The sequence below is a fragment of the Myotis myotis genome, unplaced genomic scaffold, assembly GCF_014108235.1.
Source record: "Myotis myotis isolate mMyoMyo1 unplaced genomic scaffold, mMyoMyo1.p scaffold_m19_p_10, whole genome shotgun sequence".
NCBI classification, from domain to species: domain Eukaryota; kingdom Metazoa; phylum Chordata; class Mammalia; order Chiroptera; family Vespertilionidae; genus Myotis; species Myotis myotis.
This window is the reverse complement of record NW_023416314.1, coordinates 74,813,432-74,839,064: the sequence shown is the minus strand read 5'-3', so window position 1 is coordinate 74,839,064 and position 25,633 is coordinate 74,813,432. Positions and strand designations below refer to the sequence as shown.

At 43.7% G+C, this 25,633-nt stretch overlaps 1 protein-coding gene across 2 annotated transcripts; it reads left to right on the top strand.

Annotated features, from left to right (window-relative positions):
• Positions 1–1,159: 1,159 nt before the first annotated feature.
• Positions 1,160–25,633, top strand: CAT (catalase). 2 transcript variants are annotated; one of them, XM_036326258.1, is made up of 13 exons: positions 1,160–1,318; positions 9,244–9,415; positions 10,523–10,633; positions 11,806–11,936; positions 12,403–12,507; positions 13,071–13,196; positions 16,143–16,334; positions 17,554–17,706; positions 18,953–19,091; positions 22,354–22,487; positions 23,584–23,691; positions 24,493–24,576; positions 24,900–25,633. In XM_036326258.1, exons 1-13 carry the CDS (start codon positions 1,253–1,255, stop codon positions 24,963–24,965), a joined length of 1,587 nt encoding a protein of 528 aa, XP_036182151.1. In that variant the 5' UTR covers positions 1,160–1,252; the 3' UTR covers positions 24,966–25,633. The 2 variants fall into 2 exon arrangements, with proteins under 2 accessions (XP_036182151.1, XP_036182152.1); XM_036326259.1 differs by lacking the exons at positions 23,584–23,691; positions 24,493–24,576; positions 24,900–25,633 and adding an exon at positions 23,061–23,555.

The following is a 25,633-nucleotide window of genomic DNA, read 5'->3' as shown; positions in this document are numbered from 1 at the left end:
GCAAAGGTGTTTGAACAGGCCTTCGGCTTCCATATGCCATACGATGCAGTGTACAGCTAATTTGCCTGCAAACGTCAGATGGCCATAATAATCTGGCCACTCACGTTCAAATATATCCCACGTTCAAAGGCTGTTAAATTGCATTGTTTACCCATATCTCCAGGAAAAAATCGCTTCTACTGTCGTGGTAAACAACCTGCTTCCCTATTTATAATGGTCTGGCCCTCTAGCAACTTCAGCGTGAAATTATAGCTAATTTGCCTACAAATGTCAGGTAGTCATAATAATCTGGACACTCAGTGTAGATTAAAAAAAAGGGAACTGCTAATCCAAATGGGACCCTAAAAGGCTGATCTTTCTTGCTATGTTTTTAAACTATTAAGACCATCAAGACGCCTACCTGTTTGGCTCAGTGGATAGAGTGTGGGCCCAAGGACTGAAGGGTCCCATCGATGTTTCTCTTTGTCTCTCCCCCTTCTTTCCACTCTCTCGACAGAAAAATATTCTCTGGTGAGAATTAACAACAAAAATAAATAAATAAAGACCACGAAGAACTTGTCAATGTTTCATTTTTCTGTTTTTCAAAATGGTACGTTTTTCTGTGCATAGTCTGTCTTGAAGAAAAAGCAATGTCACATCCGAAACTAAGATTACTAGAGGAGCTCAATTGCAGAATCGGTGTCGACATTTATTCTAAATTCCCATCAATCCTTCAGTTGCAGATAATACTAACATTAGGGTATGTATGTCAAAACTCATTTTGCATGGGGGAATTCACCCCAGGATTTCTTAAACGCTGAGAGCCTACTGACAGAGTTCAAAGCTCCACCCAGCAGGGCCTCCCCAAAACTGGCAGGCCACCAGCAGCCCCGTCCCAGGGCGGCCTGCAAGATGCTGATAAGCAGAGGTCACCCAGGTCCGGGTAGCGGGGGTCCGCCCAGGGCTCACTAATCCGGGGGTTTGGCGGCCGGAGGGGTGTGGCTCCCCTGTTTTTCATACCGCTCCCCAGCCTGACCCAATCCTGGGGTCGCGCCAGGCTCTAGAAGCCCCAACTCCTCACCCCGCTGCTCCCGCCCCTATTTGGCTGCCTGGCCAATCAGGAGGAGGCTCTCCCGAGGGGGCGGGACGAGGGGCGGAGCTGATTGGCCGAATTGAAGTCTCGTAGTTCAGCTCCGGGCAGTAGCCGCGTTGGCTGCAGAAGGTGGCGTGAGCCGAGGCCTCCTGCAACGTTCTGCAACCCAAGCCTGTCGCCATGGGGGACTCCCGGGACCCAGCCAGCGACCAGATGAAGCATTGGCAGGGGCAGCGGAACGCGCAGGTACACCCCGCGCCCTCCGAAAGCGGGGCGACCGCGAGTAACGGCCCCGGATTCCCGAGCGCGGCGATGTGCCGGGGCGGAACCCCTGATCGCGGCCTGGGGCCGGGGCCGGGGCCGGGGCCGGGGCCGGGGCCGGGGCCGGGGCCGGGGCCGGGGCCGGGGCCGGGGCCGGCGCAGGCGCAGCTTTTCCGTCCGGACCGAGTTGCGTTCGCGGGGAGGAGGGGAGAGGGTTCCCGCGGGCCTGCAGGGCTGGCTGGCTGGCTCTGGGTTTTGCACTTTTGCCAGGCAGGACAGAGGTCGCAGCTTCAGGGAGAAGTGGAGGCGCGTGGAGGGAGAGGCCGAGAGCTGCAGCTGCAAGGAAGGAAGTGGGGGTGGGGGGAGCGGGGAGCGGGGCCGGGCTCTGTTTTGACCTTGCTCACACAGTGATACAGGCTTTCGTGTTTGCGGGCTGCCGTGGGCTCAGGGACAGTGTTCTGTGCTCTCGCTGACCCCAGCACCCATGACGGTGACGGATACTTAGTACCGCACAGCATTTGAAGGACTAAAGGAAGGAATTTTACCTCCGTGATTTCATTTGCATCGGGAAAACATCGAGCCCAGCATTTGAGAGGTGGAAGCGACATTAGGGAAAACGTGTATTTTCACACGTATTCATTGAGAGCCTGCATGTGCCAGGCAGTGTGCTGGGAGGAGGCGTACAAATACCAGTGAAGCCAGAACTCTGACGTGGTGAAGCTCAAAGTCTCATCTGGGAGATAAGATAGACAATCAGACGATTATTTATTCCATTCTGGGGAGGGCTCTTATAAAGATAGTTATATAGGTATCTATCTGTAAGGTGTAAAGGGAGAGGCCGACTTTGCCTGACAGGCTTCCCAAAGCAGGCGACATCTGAATCAGACCTTCAAAGAAGAGTAGGATTTCACCCAGTGGTGGTGGGTCAGGCATTCCTGGCCGGTACCCAGAGTCTTAAGGGGCATCTTTGAGGAGGTTGGATTACATGAGAGCACATCTGCTCTGAGCTTCCTTTTATCAACTTGGCCCAGAGAGTCTAAGGGACTTGCCCAGTTCCGGTGGTGGCTGGTGCATAGCAGAGAGAGGACTAGAGTTGAGCTTTCCCTCGCTCTTGCCTAGGGCTCTTTTTCAAAACTGGGTTACTAGTCCTGAAATGGGGTATTCATGCTGAGTGCTCATGGATTGCTTTATCGTTACTTCCCAGTTTGCGAGAAGGCTGCCATTCTCCTCTAAGGGCCTGCATAATCTCTCTTCTCATCCTGGCCTTTATTGTATGCCAGTAGCTAGTTCAGTTTTTTTAAAAATTTATCTCGATTGTTGGAAGTATTACAGATATCTCCCCCCCCCCAGTTGACCCCCTCCACTCCGCACCTGTCTTCCCCCCCTTCCCCCCGCCTGCCTTCACCACACTATTGTCTGTGCCCATGGGTTATGCATATATACATAAAAGTTCTTAATCTCTCCTCACCCACCCAACCAGTCTCCCTTTCCCTCTGAGACTCATCAGTCTGTTCCATGCTTCTATATCTCCGGATCTATTTTGTTAATCAGTTTATTTTGTTCATTAGGTTCCACATATGAGTGAGGTCATCTGAGTTTTTTATGAGCTTTTCATCATAGCGAACCCGAGAGACTTGGAGTCTTACTCATCAAGCACGTGCTCCTAGTTGTGGCAGAGTCAAACCCACACCTCGGCTCTTGGAGACAGGACTCTCTCCATACCCAGTGGTTGCTACATCTTGGTTCACACAGAAGTTTGCATAAACACTCGGTGAATTGCAAAAGATACGGGCAATGTAATGAGTTTTACATAGAACAAAATTGACTCCTTTTGAAAGGATCCCCTTTATTCTGAGACTAGCTCGCCTCTGTCTTCATGGTTTGGGAGAATCATGAACTGTTTGTTAAATCATTGAGACGCTGCCGATGAGTTACCCTCCATGGGTTGCCCAGGTCAGACACAGCTGGCCCGCAAAGCACATCTGTACTTGGGGGACTCACGGTTGGAATGCTGCTGTCTCCTCTGCCCGTGGCATTGTAATACACTGTGTAATTGTCCTGATTGGAATGTCTTCGTACTCCTCCTTTTCGCTGCTCTGAGTGAAAACAGCTTATTTTTTTGAAATGTCCTTCGCCCTATACCCCCCAAGAGGAATTTTGCATATGTCATAAAGCCTGTATAATTTTCCAGTGTTTTAGTATAAAAAAGTTTCTAACATTCAGAAAAGTTGAAAGAATTGTGCAGTGTATCTCCCTACCCTCTGGATTCTACACTGAACATATATGTTTTATTTCATGTATTCTCTCTGTCCATCCCTCCATATATTCATTCTCCTACTTTTGGGGGGTGCATTTCAGAGTAAGTTGTAGAGATCAGTAGACTTGACCCCATGAACACCAAGCATACACATGAACAGAGTTCAATGTTAATGTTTTTAAGGTAAATACTTAAACACAGAGAAATACACAAATATTAAGTGGATCATTCTATGATATATACACCTGTGAATCCTATTCCTTTATCAAGATATAGAAGATTATCACCGCCCTGGAAAGTTCCCTCATGCTGTTTCCCAGGCATTTCCTTCAATCCCTCTACAGGCAACTACTGTTGATTTTCTTTTTTAACTTTCGATTTTTGTACTTTTTGTTAATGCTTCATTCAGCAAAAGTGTTTTAAGACTGTGTTAGCTGGTTTGGCTCAGTGGATAGAGTGTTGGCCTGTGGACTGAAGGGTCCCAGGTTCGATTCCGGTCAAGGGCACATGCCTGGGTTGCGGGCTGGATCCTCAGTGAGGGGGTGGGAAGGAGGCAGCTGATCAATGATTCTCTCTCATCATTGATGTTTCGGTCTCTCTCTCCCTCTCCCTTCCTCTCTGAAATCAATAAAAATATTTTTTTTAAAAAGTGTTTTAAGACTAAAAAAATGTTTTCAGATTCATTCATATTATTGCATATATCAAACTTTATTATTATTATTTTTTATTGTTGAGTAGTATTCTGTTGAATAATGTACCATTTGTTTATCCTGGAGCTGGATACCTGGGGTATTTTCAGTGTTTGGCTATTATGAATAAAACTGCTATGAAAAATCTTATACAAGTCTTTTTGTGCACATATACTTTCATTTCTCTTAGGAAATACGTCGGCATAGAGTTGCTGGGTCATAGAGTATGTGAATGTTTTAAAATATGTCTTTATTGATTTCAGAGTGGGGGAGGGAGAGAGAATAATCATTGAGAGAGAACTATTGATCAGCTGCCACTAGCACAACCCCTAGTGGGGATCGAGCCCTGACTGGGAATTGAACCATGACCTCCTGGTTCACTAATTGACACTCAACAATAATGAGCCACACCGGCCAGGCCAGTCTTTTCATTTTAGCTATTCTGGTGGGTGTGAAGTGGTATCCGATTGCAGTTTTAATTTGCATTGTTCTGATGACTAGTGGTGCTGAGAAAAAGTAAACACAGAAACAAGAATTTGGAATTTGTTATTACCTTAACTTCTTTTTCCCAGAGTGGTTGTACCCTTTTATGCTTCCATCATCAGCGTGAGAGTTCTAGTTGCTCCACTTAATATTTGTGCATTTCTCTGTGTATTCTGTCGGCTTTTCGTGTCCATCTTTTTCTCTCTCTTACATGATGAGCCAGAGTGGTTTGAGGTTGAGGAGGGGAGTGAGTACCTGCAGTCATTGAGGGCTTCAGGCTGAAGGAGGTCACCCCTTTGTGGACACGTGACCTTTAAGATTGCCTTGGGCACCGCTGTCTAGCTACAGAGGGTCAGGAGCATGGAGGAGTGTGTGTGAGAGGTTTAGGGGCCAAGCCAGAAGTCGTGCAGGTCACTTCTCATATTCCATTGGCCTGAACTCTGTCACATGGCCACATCTAGCCATGAGGGAGGCTGGGAAACGTAGTCTACCTCTGTGTCCAGGTAGTTTAACCTACTGCATTATCCAAACCATACAAAACATGTTTGGTGAAAATCTATCCAGCCATTTTCTTGTGATGTGATGAAAGGCTAGATAGATTTTCATAATGTGTCTGTCTGCCTCTCTCTCTCTCTCTCTCTCTCTCTCTCTCTCTCTCTTTCCCTCCCTCCCTCCCTCCCCCTCTCTCTCTTCCTCTTTAAGGAAGGACATGATCTCTTTTTAAAGATTATGTCCTCTTTACTTTCTGACATGAAAATATTCTTTCTGTTAGAAAATTATGACAGTCATGGATTTTTAAAATCTCTCTTGCTTGGCCCACGCTTTTGCTCACATGGGCAGCGCTGTATCCGCATCCTCCTCCTCACTCGCGAGGCTGTTTTTACTTTTACTGGACTGTGCAAGCTTTACGTGTCGGAACTCCTGTCGGAGGGCACCATGCTGCCTTCTCCTCCTCCTTCGGGACCCAGGCGCAGAATGCCAAGCTGGGTGGATCCTCTGTTGGAACCAGAGTGTCAGCAAATGTGAAAGCAATTTATGGGGCGTCTTTCCTTGTGGTCAGATTTTGTTGCTGTTAAGTGAACTGGGAGTTTTGTAAACTTGAATAAGTGAGCATCGAATCGGATATGTTCCTAGGTACGACTTGGACCGTCTTAAACATCTTTATTTCTCGTTCTCTCAGAATACATTGAGGGGAGGGAGGTGATGCTGCAGGGGTTCCCAGTCTCTTTGGTTGGAACTTAACCGGGAACTTCGTTGCTCACTGCTTAGAATGCGATGGGCTGGCTCTTCCACTGGGATGCTTAGGCTTCCTTAGTGGCCTCTGCTCCCTTAAAAATTGGAGGCTTTGCATGTCTCAGGCCTTACCTTTTTAACCAGTTAACTGCCATGCGTCCAAAATGGAAACCATCCCACTTGCGTTTACAGCGGCTTAAAGGGTACAAAGGGTTAAGAAGTCTCCTTTTTTTACCTGGGAGAGAGGTTGGGTCTTAGCTCATCCTTTCCTGTCAGTGAGTCATAAGACAGTGCCTGCAGGGCCTATGTATTTTTTTTTTTTTTTTGAGTAATTGCATTGATGTGATGCTGCCAATATTTGGGATGGAGAAAGGGTAACTGATCATTTAATTCACTGTGCACATGTGCTTTCACTTCTCTTGGGAACTACCTAGGAATGGAATTGCTGGGTCATAGTGTGGGGGAGAGAGAGGGAGAGGGAGAGAGAGAGAGAGAGGCAGGCAGACACATGATGAGTAATGGAATAAACATTCCTAGCTTCTATTTCTGTTTGTCGAAATCTAGAACACTTCATATTTTTTCTCCAGGTAAGAAAAGAGAGGCTGATTGCAAAAAATAAAATGAGCAATTCTGTGTTTTTTTTTTTCCACTTTATGTTTTGTTCTGTATTTTCTTTCTGAGTATTATGACCACTGTAGTTTCTATTACAAAAAGTAAAGGAATATTTTACATTTGTGGATCAATTATCCTTCATTTCTTGATCCTCTTTTTCTTTCTTCCTCTTATTCCCTACTTTTTTTTTTAAAGGACCCTGCCAGTTCTCAGTGCTCCCAGACGTATTTAAGAAAGACAGTCTCAAGACAGAGAAAACCTCGTTTGCAATAGCTATTATTCCGTGCATTTTAACGATTTCATTTTCCAGAGTGTTATCCTAAATGCTTGCTGGTTATTGAAAACCACTGGCGATGTTGTGATCATTTCGTGTTGGCAACTCACCAAGAACAGAGGAAAAAAGTTCCCCTGGTGATTCCACGGATAGCTGGGGCTGAAAAATTAAGGTTTAAGTTTAAACTAAAGGTTAAATTGCACAAGTTCACTCCTTTTTCGGATTCATTTTTCTACTTTAAGTTTTAAATGGACAGTGTGCAGTGTCACATGTATTAGCACATGTGTATCTGCAAAAGAGAGTGGTGTGATTGGCGGTGACTGTGGACCCTTAAACTGTTGTCCAGTTCGGAGGGTTTGCTGCTGGATGGGTAGGGAGAGGGCCTGACTGGATGCCTGCACGTCTGTCATGGCTGTCGGGTCAGTTTCTCACAGCCAGTGAAGTGGTAGCATACATGTGCTTACACGTGTGCGGCCTGCATTTTGCAGACATTTAGCTCTTTTAATCCATGTATTAACTCTGGGAGGTAGTCATTTTTTTGTTCATTCTGCAGATGAAAAGTTGCAACTCAGAAATAATAAGTCAGTAGCTAGTAGCTGCTCATCTGGTAACTGGCAGGGCTGGAAGTTGGGCCCAGGCTCTGTGGGGGCGGGACACAGGATTTCTCCACGGTGCCGAGTTGACCTCTTCCCATTTCACTGTGAGCAGAACGCTAGCAGCTAAGGGGATTGTATTAGTGTGTGTGAGGGTCTTCTTTATTAATTTTTCAAATTCCAAGATCTCTCTCTTTTTAAAAAATATATTTTTATTGATTTCAGGGAGGAAGGGAGAGGGAGAGAGAGAGAGAGAAACATCAGTGGTGAGAGAGAATCATTGTTCGGCTGCCTTCTGCACGCCCCCTAGTGGGATTGAGCCCTCAACCCAGACATGTGCCCTAACCAGGAATCCAACTGTGACCTCCTGGTTCCTAGGTCTACACTCAACCACTGAGCCACGCCAGCTGGGCCCAAGATCACTTTTATTCAGTGCATTTTCCCAAAGAGCTCACGGTACTTTTATGGTTTAAGTGACTTCCCTCCCATCTTGCCTTCTAGAGCAGAGGCAGGTATTAACTGTATTTTAAGTTCAGGACGGATGCGCACTAAGTTATATTCTCCGCTCCGGGTGGTGGAAATTCTGAGCATAGTGCTTTTTTGGGTAAGTGAGGTCGGTACCGTTAACTTTCCTCAGTAGACGTTTTTGAGTCGTTCTCCCGGGACAGAGGTGGTGTAGCTTTGTTTCACCCACACATCTCCCCTGCCTTCCTGTGAGGGGGCCATGGAGAGGCGGTTGTCGGAGTCAGAGATGGAGTGTGTGACGATGGAACAAGGGTCATGTGGGGCTTAGAAAAACGCTGCTCCCACCCTAGAGAAGGGACAGCTTCAGATGTCGCTGAAATTGGAGAATTGAGTGGATTAAAACATGCTTGATTACGGTAAAATAACCTATTGTACTTCAGAGACATTTGACATCTTTAGAAAATTACTACTGTTATCCATCTTACCAGTAACAGTTTGTTTTCAGTGACAATGAAAGCTGTTGACCTTTTCTACTTGGGGAATGGAAAAGAAGTGTTGCCGATAGCTGGGATACACACTGCTTGAGGGAGATGGGCAGGATGGCCCACGTTGACATCCGTAGTGTAATAAAGCATGTGTGAGTGCTGAGTACCGCGCTCACTGCCATGGCTTCTCAGAGACCACCTTCTCGCTCTTCGTTTGGACCAGGGGTGGACAAACTTTTTGACTCAAGGGCCACAGTGGGTTCTTAAACTGGACCGGAGGGCCGGAACAAAAGCATGGATGGAGTGTTTGTGTGAACTAATATAAATTCAAAGTAAACATCATTACATAAAAGGGTACGGTCTTTTTTTTCAATAGTTTTATTCATTTCAAACGGGCCGGATCCGGCCCGCGGGCCGTAGTTTGCCCACGGCTGGTTTGGACACTCAGTCTTAGGCACGTATGATCCCTTCTTTGGGGATCCTTAGCTGGGGGTGGAGCCTGATGACTGGATTTGCAACAGGAGCTGAGCAGGTTCGCAGGTTATTTATCTTCCTGTTCTTCAGAGCAGACTTCTTAGCAGATTGGGGTTGAGATTTCTCAAGGACTTCTGAGACCTGATTATAAATTCCAGGCAATGGCCTGACTTGTATTTTAGTACTTTGGACACAAGAAATGTAAAGAGTTTGGGTAGAAAATATGAACATTGCAAAATGATGTACCTATGGCAGTGCAAATGACCGTCGTTTAAAATTATTATTATTATCACTTTTTATTTTGTACTGACTCGCCTGCACTCTTTTCCTTTCATGTTTGCTTAGAAACCTGATGTCCTCACCACCGGGGCCGGTATTCCAATAGGGGACAAACTTAATATTATGACAGCAGGGCCCCAGGGGCCCCTCCTGGTTCAGGATGTGGTTTTCACCGATGAAATGGCTCACTTTGACCGGGAGAGGATTCCTGAGAGAGTCGTGCATGCTAAAGGAGCAGGTGAGAGCTGTGTCCACTTGTTGTCAAAGGATTGTTTCAGAACACCGGGGTTAAAAATGATTTCTCATTTCATACAAGTGCCAAATCTCCATCCCTGGGAGAAAGGAAAAGGTGTCCATCAAAATAGGAATTAGTAGTTACGTGATGCTCATTTCCCTGGATGGAACATTATGTATAAAATACTTTGTTTTATTGAAAACAAAAGTAATCTCCCTTTTCTGCCATTACGCAGTTTAGTGAAGAAATACAAATATGATATACAGACATGGACATACCATAACTAGGTTTAGATGTTGCACTAACTGAGTAAACAATGGCACAGACTGTGCAGAATTGAGGATAGTTGGGTTAGGATGGTGGGTTTGTGGTGATTTTTCCTTTTTTGTTCAAAATATCTGTAAAACGTTTACCTTGCTTTTAATTACAGAAACAAAAGATGGAGGTGGTATTGAAAAGAAAGCTAAAAACTCAATAGGAAAAAGGAAGCTTGATAGAAAGGAAGAAACAGTCTTTCTCTTAGCTGCTTACTTGGACTCCCTGATTTTTTTATTTCCTCTTCTTCCATCTTCTCTAGTTTTTTCATTTGTTTTTTTTGGCCTGGCTTTCCATGGTGACTTTGGTGTGTTGTGCGGTTTGTTGTTTGGCTCTGTGCTGTCCTTCCTACGTGTTTATTGCTTTCCTTGTGCTTTCTTCTCTTCTCCTGTTCTTTTTTCTTCTAGGTCCTCCCTGTACTTCAAGGCCCTCTCAGGCCCTGTGTCCTTGGGGCCACCTTGATCAGTTACTGCCAGCCCTACCCCAGTCTCCCTGCTCTTGGCTCCAGCTGTACAGCCCTCAGTTTAGCACTGTAATAGGGCTTTGACTTTTACTCCTGTCATTTTGTGTTTGGACACCTCCCCTTGCCCTAGCATCAGGAATGCCATATTGGTAGGTGATACAGGAGTTGGCACTCTACAAATGCTTGTTGGTTTAAATTGATTTCATATTGGAGGCTCCCAGAAGGCCAGTTTCAAGGCTAACCCATCAGTTTCTCTTGTCACCCAGATGTCTGTTGAAGGTCTGATAGTCTGAGTGACGGTCTCATGAGAATGTCTGTGTCTTTCTCGTTAGGGGCCTTTGGCTACTTTGAGGTCACGCACGACATTACCAAATACTCCAAGGCGAAGGTGTTCGAGCATATTGGAAAGAGGACTCCCCTTGCAGTTCGATTCTCCACTGTTGGTAAGTCAGCCTGTTTGCGGGACTTGTATTCCCGCACCTTATTTGGGGCATTTGTAACGTAATTTCAAGAAAACCTTGTTAAGAAGACAGAAAACAGGCACTTCTTCAAATTATTGCCACGTGTTACAGTAGAAAAAATATCTTGCAACATGTAGGAAGTTACTTATATATCTCTTTGTTGAGGTCTAAGGAAATCACACTTGATCCAGGAGATCACGGTTTGATTCCCACGGTCATGGGTCAGTCCATGCAATGCTGTGCCATTTGGAAAGAACTTTGCCACAAGTGGTTGCCTCAGATGGAAGCATGGAGTTGGTGCTCCAGTAACCACGATGACAGCTGCCCTTTTTTGAGAATCAACTCCACGCCACCCATGCTTTACGGACATTAGCTGTAATCTAATGTGTAGTTTTACTTTGCAGAGAGGGATTATTTCTGTTGCAGAGAGGTTAAGTGATTTTTCTCATGTCACGGAGCTAGTGAGAATTAGATCTGCCAGGCTACATCTTAACACACCACAATGCTGTGATTCTGTTCAATCTGTTTAGGCACTTTTAAAATTCTTTGGAATGCAAATCTAAATGAAATCAAGAATAAGAACCTATATGTCAGCTCATTTTCTTAATATGAAACTCGTAATTCTGCTAACTTGTGTTCTCTTTGCTCACCACCTTATCTTCATAATTATTCTCTCCCCCTTATTTTAATTTAAATTTTAATTTCCTGTTCGAACAAAGCTTTCTCATTATGTTGAATGAATAATCTTTTCAGCTGTTATTACATACACAGGCAGACGTCCGGATATTGTGCTTTCGGTTCCAGACCATCCCAATAAAGCAGTTATCACAATAAAGCCGGTCATAGTCTTTTTGCTGGTGGAGGGTCTTGCCTTCCATTTGTAAAAATCGAAACATCGGTGCTATAAAGTGCAATAAAGCGAAAGCGCAATAAAACGGGGTATGCCTGTCTTGCTCTCCATTAATTCTTTTGTTTAATTTGTAGACCAACTTAGCTGGTGGGTGGTAGAAATAATAACCTAGGCACTTCCACACCTAATTTACGTCCAGGAAATGGATTGGAAAGGCTAGGTATCAGCGTTTCTTTATGACTCTAGGCTTCTTGGGGGCAAGGTGCTCTGCGTGTGCTTCATTTCCCCCATTTGAATCTTCTAGCTGGAGAATCGGGCTCAGCCGACACCGTTCGTGACCCTCGTGGGTTTGCAGTGAAATTTTACACTGAGGATGGTAATTGGGATCTTGTTGGGAACAACACCCCCATTTTCTTCATCAGGGATGCCATATTGGTAGGTGATAGTGTATTTTGCACTCTACAAATGCTCATTGGTTTAAATTGATTTCAAATCCTCCGTATAGATTGGCATTTGAGGGGCAGTCCTGGGAAAGACAGGAAGAAGAGAATTCAGTTGGAGGGATTGCCTTCTAAGACACATCTTTCTGTAGTTAATGTCTTCTTATAAGATCAAATTATGACAGTTACCATTGGGCTTGGATTTGGCATTTTAGTCTTCACTGACTTAATGGGAATAGTCCAATTTTCCTTGCAGAGCATGGAAGATTAATAAAAACATGCACTTTGCCCTAGAAACAGGAGGAGGGTAAATTTCATGTTAGGGTTTAGCAGTTTAAAATTCTAGGATGATGTTTGGAATTATAATCCATAAACCTAGCAACAGGCATTGAATAATATTCGATACCATAATTCCTGTAAGCGTAATTTGTTTTTTATTCTCTCTCTCTTTTTCCATTTAGTTCCCGTCCTTCATCCACAGCCAAAAGAGAAACCCTCAAACGCACCTGAAGGACCCGGACATGGTCTGGGACTTCTGGAGCCTGCGTCCTGAGTCTCTGCATCAGGTGGGAACACTGCTTGTCCCTTAGGTCACAATATGGCACCTGGGAGGGAACTGGGATCATGCCTCAGAGTGTGTTTCTCCAGTTTTGACTGTTTCATTGGAATTGGTTTCTGACTTTCTTTTTGGGAGGCTTTACTCAGAGTTCTTGATTTTGAATAATTTTATAATGACCGATCTTATTAATCTTGCCCTGATCATAGACCTTAAGTGATGCTAGAAACATTATCCATTGATATTTAGTAATATTAAGGATTAAAATCTCTAGTATGAAGTATTAGGGAAATGAGGGGAAAATAATGCTAAACAAATTTACTATTAAATTTTGAATAGCAAGTTAGGCTAGTTTTCAGGTTTATTTTAGTGTTTCTTTGTAGAGGTTAATGATTTATCTGTCATTCTGCTCTAAAAGTCTTGTTTTTTAAAAAAAATAAATGATGGTAATGGTAACCCTTCTTGTGGGTACTTGGTTAGTATGTTTCACGCTAGGGACTTTCTGGACATGTAGGAGTGTCTTAGAAACCTAGGATGTTTTAATTTAAATGGAAAAATATTTTTGTTCCTTAGGTCTCCTTCTTGTTCAGTGACCGGGGGATTCCAGATGGACACAGGCACATGAATGGATATGGGTCGCATACTTTCAAGCTGGTTAATGCAAATGGAGAGGCAATTTATTGCAAATTCCATTATAAGGTACGTGCTTTCCTTTGGGGCAAGGGATAAAAGGCTCCCACCACCCACATCTCCTTAATTCTGCGGGTTAGGCAGAGATGCAAAAGATCAAGGCCTCTCCAACCTTCCCCTTACTTCCACCCCCAAGGATGAGAAGTATTTATCTATTTGATTAGTACCCTGAATCTTTTGTTTTCTGCCACCTGTTCACCTGCTTAGTCAGAAGAACTGTGTGTAGTCTCCTTTTCATGTGGCTAGACGGTAAGACGACATAGCTGCTGTCCATTGTCAAGCTTTCTTCTCCTTCTGGACCCTGGGCTTTCTGCCATACATATTTGGGAAAATGTTTTTTTTTTGTGCTGGCTTTCTGGTATGGGCAGGTGCACACTGAAATTCTTTTCTCCCTGGAGAGGGGAGATCTAAGGTTTTTATTTGGGGTCAAAAGTAATAAGATATTACAGGCCTCCCGAGTAGGCCAATGGAGATTTCTATCTGGTTGAGCCTAGTTCTCTGGAGTTCTTTGTTGGAGTTTTAGAGTCAAGCCTTCGCAAACAGTAAAGTATCACGCTTTGCCTTTCCTAGCCCTTAGGCATTGTTCTGAACATAGATATATATTGCGGTCCAGTAGGGGACTATGGCAGAAGTGGGGCATTCTGTCAGCAATACCTAGCTCACCGTTACTTTCCAAATCCGATGCTATCTTTCCAAATACATTTCTCCTAACATTTTAATTCATCCATCCATGTATTTAGCATTTATTGAGGGTATATGGCGAACGAGGAAAATAAGTAAAATCAATTACAAACGTCAGAAAACAAAAATTCTGTTTTTTAAATTTACTTTTGTACGATCAGTTACCTTTGGGGAGGTTTTTGAGAACCTTTTAATTAACTGAAATGTTTTAAAGGGCTCTCTCTTAATCTTGCCATTTGTTAGAATAAGCAGTATCCCATGAGAACTCTAGAAGGTTATTAGAAAACCTCTGATTGTTTAAGAATTTGTTTCCAAAACTCCTGCTAAAATAAGAAGAGACAGAAGTGGACTCATGACAGATGGCGTCTCCCTGTTAATGACCTCACAAAGACCTGCTTTCTTCTGTCCTGTCTTAATATTTACTTGAACAACTTACTAGTATGTAGGTATATCAAACAGAAAAACCGTCACTCCTCTTTATACTTATGACTCGGAACTATAATCTTTGGCAAGGAATACGTTGGCTTGTGACTGGCTTGAACATGGCCCATGGGCTTGTCATTGCCAAAAGAAGTGTTAGAGTAGTACTAAATCCGTGGTCGGCAAACTGCGGCTCACGAGCCACATGCGGTTCTTTGGCCCCTTGAGTGTGGCTCTTCCACAAAATACCACGTGCGGGCGTGCACGTACAGTGCGATTGAAACTTCGTGGCCCATGTGCAGAAGTTGGTATTTTGTGGAAGAGCCGGTAGTTTTTGGAAGAGCTACACTCAAGGGGCCAAAGAGCCGCATGTGGCTCGTGAGCCGCAGTTTTCCGACCACTGGACTAAATGATTGTATATGGGACGGCTGGCATGGTTGGTGGCTTTGCAGTTAGACCAGTCCGAACTCACATCTTCCTTCTTCTAGATAACTGTGACTTGGGCATGTTATTAAAAGTTCTCTGAGCTCCAGTTTTGTGTCTATAAAATTGGGATAATAATACCTGCTGTCCATGGTCCTGGAGAGATGGGCTTGCTTACGGGTCTGCTCAGCAGAGGGTCTGAGGTAGCCTGAGATCTACAGAGATTCATGTCTCGATGATTCTGACCTAAGAGAACTCATTTCTAAGCCCAACAGATTTAATTAAAATCAGGAAGGTGTTGCAATATTATTGCACAATTTAATGTGTTAGCTCTCTGGATGATCTGCCGATGCGAACCTCCCTTTTTTAAGTCCTGGCTTTATTTCTAATAGTAGGAAGGGTTCAAATCTTGCCTCTGGCTAGAGAGTTGGGATTTCTGTGGTCGTAATGGGTTAGTCTTTCAGAGTTGATTTTTGCTAAGGAAGTCTTTCCATGGAGCTTGGCGTGATGGGGATCTTTAGATTAAGACACAGGTGGGAAATTTATTAAAGATCAGTATGGTATGAGATAATAGGAGCACTTGTGCAAGTGACTTAACTTCTTTGGATCTTGTTTGGAAAGTCAGAATACTAATTTTATCCACTCATAGTCAGAGAACTGCTTCAGAGTGGCTGTACTGAATGAAGTTCTTTCAGCTCTGTGAACTATGATTCTATAATTTCTTTAAAGAAAAAAAGGAAGAGTATGGGGATGGAGGAATACTAGCTGAGTACAATCTCGTAGTTGACTTGAGCTATTAAAACAAAATTTAAAAATTTCTTCATGCAAAAAGAAAATTTTTTAATTTTCTTATTTGTCCATTTAAAAAATACATTTTGATTTTTTCTGACTTGAAAAGTAGCATGAGTATAAAAATTCAAATAGCAACCACTCTGGAAAACCGTTTTGAAGTTCCTCAAGAAATTAAATGTGGAATTACCATCTGACCCAGCAACTCCATTTTGAGATATTTACTAAAAAAATCCACTGAATTGAACACTTTAAAATGATAAATTTTATGCCAAATGTTTTTATGGGGCTTGTCTGAAGACATTAATACAGCACTCTTTATATGGGAGAAAATTAAAAATAAACTGTATGTCAACAATTTAAAAAATTTAAATAGTATGGAATGATAAAGGGAAGGATATGACTAATTTTAATATGAATTGCAGAGATGGATTCCCTAGACATTTAAAAGAATCAGATTAAGTAGAATTTCTTGTTGAAAAATTCATATTTGTGTCAGATTTGAACAGTGGGATTCCAGTTAGAAGGAAAGGCCAGGCTCTGAGTAGTGTTACTCAGAATCCTACAATGAATTCCTGACTGACTAGAGTTCGCTAACTGTGCCAGTAAGTGTCAGTTTGAACGTTTTCTTGCGTTCTGTAGACGGACCAGGGCATCAAAAACCTTTCGGTTGAAGAGGCAGCAAGACTCTCCCACGAAGACCCTGACTATGGCCTCCGGGATCTCTTCAATGCCATCGCCACAGGCAACTACCCCTCCTGGACTTTTTACATCCAGGTGATGACCTTCAGCCAGGCAGAAAGTTGTCCATTTAATCCGTTCGATGTTACCAAGGTAAGTCAGTTAACAACTAAGCGGTTTTCTTCTTTAAGTCCCTTTGTACCTAATCTTAACAAATTTCCAGTCAAACACTCATCATGGCAGGGAAGTCTTTCCCAGCCTGTGAATGAGTGCTCACCAGCATCTTGCTTCTAGTTCCCGATTGTAAGCTCTTGGATTCGCCTAGGTCAGGGGTGGGCAACCTTTTTGTGAGTGCGTGCCAAAACCAGCAAAATCTCTGATTCAGAATTCTTCTGCGTGCCAGCCCTTATTTTTTGAGAACATGTTACGCCTACTTGATATCTCCTAAGGTGTATGTATGTGAAGAACCTTGAAGAAATAATAAAATTCATTCGAGCGACAAAAACACAGTATATGGTGATGAAAAATACATTTATTTTTTAATGTACACATGTACACTGATAGTCCGACAGAAAACTTTATGACTCCGTTTGATATTATCAGTGGGACTTTTGCTGCTGCATCACTGATGACAGAGATTTTATATCAGGTTTATATTTCGTGACCTTCAGAGATATGCACGAGCTACTACTTCCATCCGTCAGGCTACTCCTATTATGAGACTTAACAAAATTCATCACTGAAAACAAAGATTCACAATTGTAAATGGAAGATTATAAGAGAGGGTTTTGCGTGCCAGCAAAAGTTACTGGCGTGCCATGTTTGGCACGCGTGCCAGGGGTTGCCCACCCCTGGCCTAGGTGGCTTGATATATTGTTGTTGTTTTTTAATTCTCACCCGAGGATATGTGTTTATTGATGTTTAGAAAGAGAGGAAGAGGGAGAGAGAAACATCAATGTGAGAGAGAAATATCGATTGGTTGCTTCCCATAGGTGCCCTAACCAGGGATCGAACCCGCAAGCTAGGTATGTGCCCTGACCTGTAATTGGACCCACAACCTTTTGGTTTATGGGGTGATGCTCCAACTAATTAGCCACCTGGCCAGGGCTTGATATATTGCTATTAGCAGGGAGCAAGTTTTGAAAAGCTGATGTACTTTTGCCCAGGGAAGGTGTCAATATTTACTGTTCACTGTTGTGAAAGATTTAACCAATGCACTTATCTTAAGTTCTTATCATCTTATTGGATTAAACATTATTATTTTTACTTATCATCATTGGCTTCATTCTATTTGAAAGCTGGCATTTTTTGTGGGTGCTTTAATTTGCTTCAGTTGGTTGTCTGGTAATTGTGAATATCACATTATTTTTAGGTTTGGCCTCACAAGGACTACCCTCTTATCCCCGTTGGTAAAATGGTCTTAAATCGGAACCCAGTCAATTACTTTGCTGAGGTTGAGCAGCTGGCCTTCGACCCGAGCAACATGCCGCCTGGCATTGAGCCCAGCCCTGACAAGATGCTTCAGGTAAACCTGTGGATCGGGAGGTACTGAGGCAGGAGTACCTGCAGGTATACGCATGCGCACGGGTACACACACACACACACACACACACTCAAACACACCCTGGAATTTGGTGTGATCTTTTGTATGAAGAATTAACTAGAACATCACTTAAACTTTAACCTGGGTCCTTAGCTTTTGTGGGACTGACTGGAACATTCTGAGATGGACATTACAGTATAAACTACATTTCATGGTAAAGTCCCTCAGTGTGCTAACACTGACATTTAGTCCCTTAATCTTCAAGAAGTTATGTTAGAAAATGCCACAGGTATTTGTAGGGTATAGAAAGCACTCGCTGTTCAGTCTGTAACTGACAGTAGGGAGTATTTTTTAGTTGATTATAACACCTTGGTCATATTGATTTTATTCATTTCCTCTTCAATGGTGATGCTTGAAGAGACCCGGACATGGCTTTTCCATCTGTAAAAAGACCCGGACATGGTTTTTCAAACTAAATTTATTGTTGTCAGTGGTGAAAGGTAGTGGGTTAATTTAACCATTCGTCTTGGTAACGAACCTAGGCATTCGGTCCTTTTTCTTCACTCTCCGATATGCCCTTTTGAGTGTACAAAGAGTGAAAACTTTCCTGTGGGCTAGACATCATAGGAGAATAATTGGCTTAACAGTTACTGAGTAAACCAGTCCTTTTGGATTTTTGGACTGTGATCATGAAACAGAAGTGAAAGCTTGCACCCGGGTCAGACTGCAGTGACTGATGGCTGCTGCTGGACGCGTGTGGTTCCAGTTCAGGTGTCACTCTTTTTTTTAAAAAAAATATATGTTTATTGATTTCAGAGAAGAAGGGAGAGAGAGAGATAGAAACATCAATGATGAGAGAGAATCATTGATCAGTTGCCTCCTGCATGTCCCCTACTGGGGATTGAACCCGCAACCTGGTCATATGCCCTGACCTGGAATTGAACCTTGACCTCCTAGTTCATAGGTTGATGCTCAACCACTGAGCCACACAGGCTGAGCAGGCACCCCTCTTTGGAGGCACGCTAAGAGTTCCCTGTTCTATTGAATATTAACTTTCTTCACTTTGACATTGAGAACATCTGAGACTTTTATAGAAAATACGTTTTTCAATAGTTTTAGTTATATTAACTAATGTACATTGAATACCTACCGTCGTATAAAGTTGATTTTGTAGAATTTTGCTTCTTTTCGTTACTGCTCACAGTGTCCGTTTCATTTATGACTGCAGGGCCGCCTTTTTTCCTACCCTGACACTCACCGCCACCGCCTGGGACCCAACTACCTTCAGATCCCTGTGAACTGTCCCTACCGTGCTCGAGTGGCCAACTACCAGCGTGACGGCCCCATGTGCGTGGTCGACAACCAGGGTAGGCCTAAGACTCTCAGCTCCCTGGGAGGGCGGGGGCACTGCTGAGCAGAGGGTGGGACAGTGGTTTCCAGTCTGGCCCCGCGGGACCTCCGGCCCTGGGAAGGGGCTCACAGAGGCACTCCTGCTAACCACATAATTTTTGCCCAGCAGCAAAGGTCTAAACTGTCTGAGGACTCCCCATACTGTTGTATGTTTTATTGAGAATTCCACCTCTGGCTTTCCTTGCTATCCATCCTGTGGTGAGAGGCAGGGAGGAAGAACTTGCACAGTGACTGTAGTAGAGTCACGTCTAACATAGGGGTTAGGTGTTAAAGACTCTTCAGAAGTGGACAATTCCTTACATTACCCTGGCTTTCATTTCTCTGAACTTCTGCCGGGCTGTGGAGGAGAAGTCTAGCTAGAATTTGGAGGGGGTAGGGGAGCTAGAAAATAGGGGATGCAGAGGAAAATCAAAGGGTTCTCCCCCACTGTTTTTTGTCAAGTGAATATAGTTGAATTCATGTAAATCAACTGGTGAGATGAGACTCGGCTGCATTTTGGTTTTTGGAGCTCATTTGTCACATTTATGGGTTTTTTTCTCTTTAAGTTACACTTTTGGGTGCCATGTACAAATAGCATCTATTTCTAATTATTGTTCTAATTAGAGAATGCTTAGTGAATGTTTTTTCCTTTTAATGTTTCACAGTTTAGTAGAGATCGTAGTTTCCTTTTCTATTTTTCTGTTTAGGACATGTGTTTTAGTAATAGGCTGCTTACATTGATCTTTTCAGAAATTTTACTATTCAGTAATATCTATAGCTCTAGGTGTCTATATTCAAACAAAGTTAATTTTTTCTAAGATAAGGATTTTACATGTGCCCTAAAGGAAATTTGGAAACTGTAAGATAAAAGGGAGAAGAAAGACCCACTTGTGGTCCCAACCCCCACAGGCCACAACTGTTCCATTTTGTTACATTTCTTGCCAGTCTTTTATGAATTTTTTTACACATTTACGATTGTTTTGCATATATAATTTTGGGCCTTGCACTTGTTACTATTATCACTAAGCCTTTTCCATTATTTAACAAGTTTATATGCTCACTAACTGATTACATTGGGGGTTTACCCTGTTTCTGCTCTCTGAGGTATGGAGTGTATTATTGCCCAAAGTAATGGATACTTCTTGTGTCTGTCTTGTGCATCTTTTTTCTAAAGTGATTTTTTATTTCATTCGTATCCCTTGGCCCTTTGTTATTGAGACTGGCTGTTACTGAGAATTGTTCACTTGTGAAGAGTCAGAGAAGTTCATGCATGTTTTGGAACTTCATTAATAAGTAATAGCTTCTTTCTCTCTCTCTCATATTTTTCCATTGATTTTTAGGGAGAGTGGAGGACAGAGGGAAAGACAGAGAGAGACATCAATGTGAGAGAAACACATCGACTGGTTGCCTCCTGCACGAGCCCCGACAAGGGCCTGGGTCAGGGAGGAGCCTGCAACCTAGGTACGTGCCTTTGACCGGAATCGAACCTGGGACCCTCTGGTCCGCAGGCTGACGCTCTATCCACTGAGCCAGACCAGCTAGGGCAGTAATTGCTTCCTGTTTACCATTCTAGTGGTATACATGTGAAAAACTGTGTGTGTATTCGATACAACCTTTGCCTCCTTGTTTTAAAAGTGTAACATTTGGGCTGTGCTCTTAAAGCTCAGTGAAAGTGCTTAATTGTTCCCAGGAGTCAATGACTTGAAGACAACTTCCACTTTGAGTAAAGGCCAGAGCTTATTTGGAAATAGAACTTAAACATTACTCAATTGGGCACATTTTGAAGAACTCGCACTTAATGCAGAAAACCACTGCGGTGGCTGGTTATTGGGGCACTTTGCTTTCCGTGGAGATGTGGTTGGCCTGCAATGCATTTCTGGAGCTAATGACTGGGCTCCATAATCATGAGCTGTCCTCCCTCCTTCTGCATGCACTTGATCGATGTGAAAGGAGGCACCTCTTAATTACCGCTCTGGGCAGTCAATGTATTCTGGCAATGTGCTGGGTAAAATCCCAGCCCCAGACTGGTTTGCTCAAGCCACTGAGCATGTTTCTAAGCCCCTCCTGAAGGCAGTTGTGTGCGCAGATAATTCAGGCTTCTGCTCGTCTCGACTAAAGCAGAGTGGAGTTAGAAAAATAAATATGCCAAAATGGGAGGGTGGGGGGGAGCTTCATTTTTTTTTTCCCCAGAAGTCATAAAATTTTTTGATTATATTTTTCACTTCTTTTCCTATAAGTCCAGATAAATGATGCTGATATACTAGGAATATATCAAAGTTTTAAAAATTCCTATTTTATTTATCTTTGGAGAGAAGTCAGAGTGAAGTAGAATTGAATAAAGTCATAATAATACAGGAGAGATACCCGAGGATCCAAAAGCCTTAACGAAAAGCAAAGCAGAGCTGTGTCACGGGAGTATAGTGTGTGCTGGAATGGAGGAGGCAAACGACCCAGAGTTCTAATCCCCGACCTACCACTAATTACTGCGTGGCTTTGCAGCGGTTAAGATCTCAGGGCTCAGTCATTGAAGGAGCGGAGCTGGAACTTGGAGTTGCTCCCAAGAATTCTGTGACTCAGTGTTGGAATCGAACCTGAGCCCGCATGAAATCCTAAAGTTTGGAACATGTCCTTGGGTCTCATTTTCTATTGGGGGGCGGGAGGGCGGGGGTGTCAAATCAAACCTGAAGAAATGTATTTGTATTGACAAGCATCAGATTTCACAGATCTGATCATTGACGTGTTCAAGGGGAATTTGAGATCTCTTCATTAAGACCTAGAGCAGTAGTTCTCAACCTTCCTAATGCCACGACCCTTTAATACAGTTCCCATGTTGTGGTGACCCCCAATTTCATTGTTACAAATTGAACATAATTAAAGCACCGTGATTAATCACAAAAACAATATGTAATTATATATGTATTTTCCGGTGGTCTTTGGCGACCCCTGTGGGGGTCGCGACCCACAGGTTGAGAACCACTGACCTAGAGTGAGGCAGCCCATGCGAACGTTTGGAAGATGGCAGTATTCTCTAAGAATCTGAGTATTGTCTGTGGGTAAATATGGTACATTAAAAATAACATGTGCATGACAAGTAGATGTATGTGTATGCATGTATGTATGTACGTGTATGTGTGTATACATAGACTGTACATGTAATTGAATGTATTTCATATTGCATTGTATGTAGACTCCCTTCATTTTTTCTCCCCCTTAGTGAATCTGTGTGGTTTGCCTTTAAAGGTGGTGCTCCCAACTACTACCCCAACAGCTTCAGTGCCCCAGAACATCAGCCGAGGTTGGCCCTGGAGAGCAGCACCCGCGTCTCCGGGGAGGTGCGGCGCTACAACACTGCCAACGATGATAACGTCTCTCAGGTAGTGCCTTCTTTGTCTGCTAGGGGAGTCTGCCAGTTCCCCCTCTCAAAGTGTCTAACAGGTCTCCTGTCGAATCCAGGGAAGTCATCTCTAATCATACACCAGTCCCTTTACTGGGCGGAGTGGGAGAGTTGTGTTACTCTGCTCTCTCGATACAAGGGATGCCTCATTTCAGTTCTCCCAAATGTTACCTAAGGTACAGTGGGGGCCATTGGGGAAGAAGTGAGTCCATGGAAATCTAAGAAATGGGCAAGTTAAGCTTGAGGGTAGCAAATCTCAGAATCCGGGCAGGGCTGGCAGATTTAAGGGACTAGAGCTGGATTCAAAATAGCTCTGGGAGCCTCAGTAGCGGGAGTGGAGGTGTGGGGCGTCCGTTCACATGACTCTCTTACTCTTCCTTCATCTGTTTTTGCTTTCGAAGCTTTTCTCCTCGTTGCCTCATAGCTTCTGTTGTGACATGGCTGCGGTTTTGCCACCACTGTGCTTGATTTCAGAAATGAGCGGAGGCTATTAGAACTCATGCCTGATACTTAGCTTCTGTTTTTAATTTTAATCTATTGCTATTCATTTTAGCGGCAAACCCAATAATCTAAGGAAAACATCACTTAACATCTATCTTCTCCGAGAAATCTTGACTTTTGAATAACTAAGGATATAAATGGATTAGTTTCTTTTTTCCCTCTGGTTCTGGGTGAATTGAACAAAGGTTGTGCTAACTGGATATTTGATGATCATTTGCACAGTCTGGACTTCTCAGTATGAAGAGTGTGGTGCGATTTTTAACTGTAGGCTATGCCTTATACTTTATAAGCGATTTATTAGCAGTGACTACAAAAGACATTATTGAATAGCAGTTATGAGCTATTATCAACAACTGAATTCCTCCTAGTCTGCTTAAAATAAAACAAAAAGTGAAGAACTCAACACAAATGACAGTTTTAACTGTAATTTAAGATTATTCTTAACTTCTAAAAACTTCCATTCTTCCGCAAATGGGAAGTCTCACTTTTTCACCTAGAAGTGGCATCTGGGTGAGTTTTGCGTGGGATAACGCGGTGATTCCACTGCGCCCACCCTGTGTATGTTCGCTGGGCAGGTGCGGACGTTCTATACGAGTGTACTGAACGAGGAGCAGAGGAAACGGCTGTGTGAGAACATCGCGGGCCACCTGAAGGACGCCCAGCTGTTCATCCAGAGGAAAGCGGTGAGTGAGACCTTGGCAGCTGAAGGGCGGCCTCTGCTGGCTGGAGAAGAGAGTGCAGCTGCGAGAGAACCCGTAAAAGGAACAGTGTCCTTTCTATTTTATTTGAGCCAAATGGACTTAAGAAAATGGGAACTAAGCCCCACTCAGCCTCTGATTACTTTCTCTCCAGTGGATATGGCATATCTCCTGCGGAGAGCCAGACAATTGCCCCGTGAGGTAGCTGGGGCAGGTTGGATCTTAACTTCTTGATGAGAATGACTAGGGCACAGCGTGTAAGGAGCAAACTCTTCGCCTTCTTCTCACATGTGCCGAAGCTGTAAGGCTTCCTGTGGATTTATGATGCCCCTTCTCATCCTGCTGCCTGCTGGGGCCCAGCCCAGCAGGGAATTCCTGCTTGAAGTGTGTGGAATTGCCCAGCACGTGGCCATGACTTTGTATATTTTAAATTCAGGCGGCGTCTGGGCCCGTTTCTGAATACAAATCTCTGTAACTTGCGTTCTCTGAGGTCAGCTCTCTGCACGCAGTCAGCGCAGCTTGCCTCCTGTGCGTTTTCTCACGGGCGTGTGTGAGGGAGGTGCATTATCTGACTCACCTTGTGGGCGGTGGGCACGCGCAGAAGAATGGCCTGTCTCAGGTTGTGCAGTGCCCGTCAGCGTTGGCACTGGACCCCAGCCTTACTCTGTGTTGTGGACCGCTGTGTGGTTCCACTTCCCGAGGAAGCATTCCTTCTCCCCGGAGTGCACACCACGAACCTGACACTGTCCTGGGAGGGACTAAGGTAATGTCTCCGTTTATTTTCAGGTCAAGAACTTCAGCGATGTCCATCCTGACTATGGGGCCCGCATCCAGGCTCTGTTGGACAAGTACAACGCCGAGAAGCCTAAGGTGAGCCCAGAGCGGGCCGGCTGAGGCAGAGCGTGTGTGCCCGGGCTAGACGAGGCATCGTGTGGCTTCCTTCTAGGATGGCTCTCCGCAGGCACAGCTATTGGAGTTCTTAAAGCAGCTGTTCAGAAACCCACTTGAGATCTAAAGAACTCACCTGCAAAACACGTACTCTTTATTTTAGCTCTGGACAGTATAAGGCAGTTTAAGGCGAATGAGTTCTGAATTGTTGTTATTTTTATTTGAGCACAAATGAAAGCTCAGATAAATGCCAGGTTGCTGCTGCCCAGCGAGCTAATTAATCTGCTGGTCTTCTTTTAAAACAGAACGCGATTCACACCTTTATGCAGCACGGGTCTCACCTGGCTGCAAGGGAGAAAGCGAACCTGTGAGGGTCGGGGCCCTGGTCTGGAGCCGAGTTGCTCTCCGCCTGTGAAGCAAAGCATGGAATTCACACCCATAATCCACTCACCACTCGCCGCTGGATAGATTCTGCTGTGCTACATGTGCAAACGCAAGTCTCTCAGATGATAATCCTGTTTCTATAGCAAATAATGTAATAATGGCTTTTAATGAAAATGAAGGGGACGATGAAGATTAGGGCTTAAGAATCATTAAAAAAACAACAACATGTGTTTGCTTTGGACAATTGGTTGGATTCTTCACTTGAAATGATCAGAATGAAAGTTTCTAGCAGAAATATAACTAACATTGGTAAGAAAAAAACATCTTGGTGAAATTAGTATGTTTACATATCATCTCATGGCCTATTATTTAAAAATATGGTTGTTATATATATGAAGAAAAGATAAAGATAAGCCACTCAGAACTTTTAATTTTTCTGAGTTCCTTATAGGAAAAACACATTTTTAACACCTTGGTGGTGTCTTTTGAAGATAACCTCAACACCATCATGGCTTAATGTTTATTTCTGCTTGGAACTGATCAGATTTATAAAAACAACAACTTGGAATTACATTTATGCTAATACTGCATTGATTTTACAAGAGACCGATTTATAATTATTACATTTTTAAAATAAAATAATCTGTTCATAAGA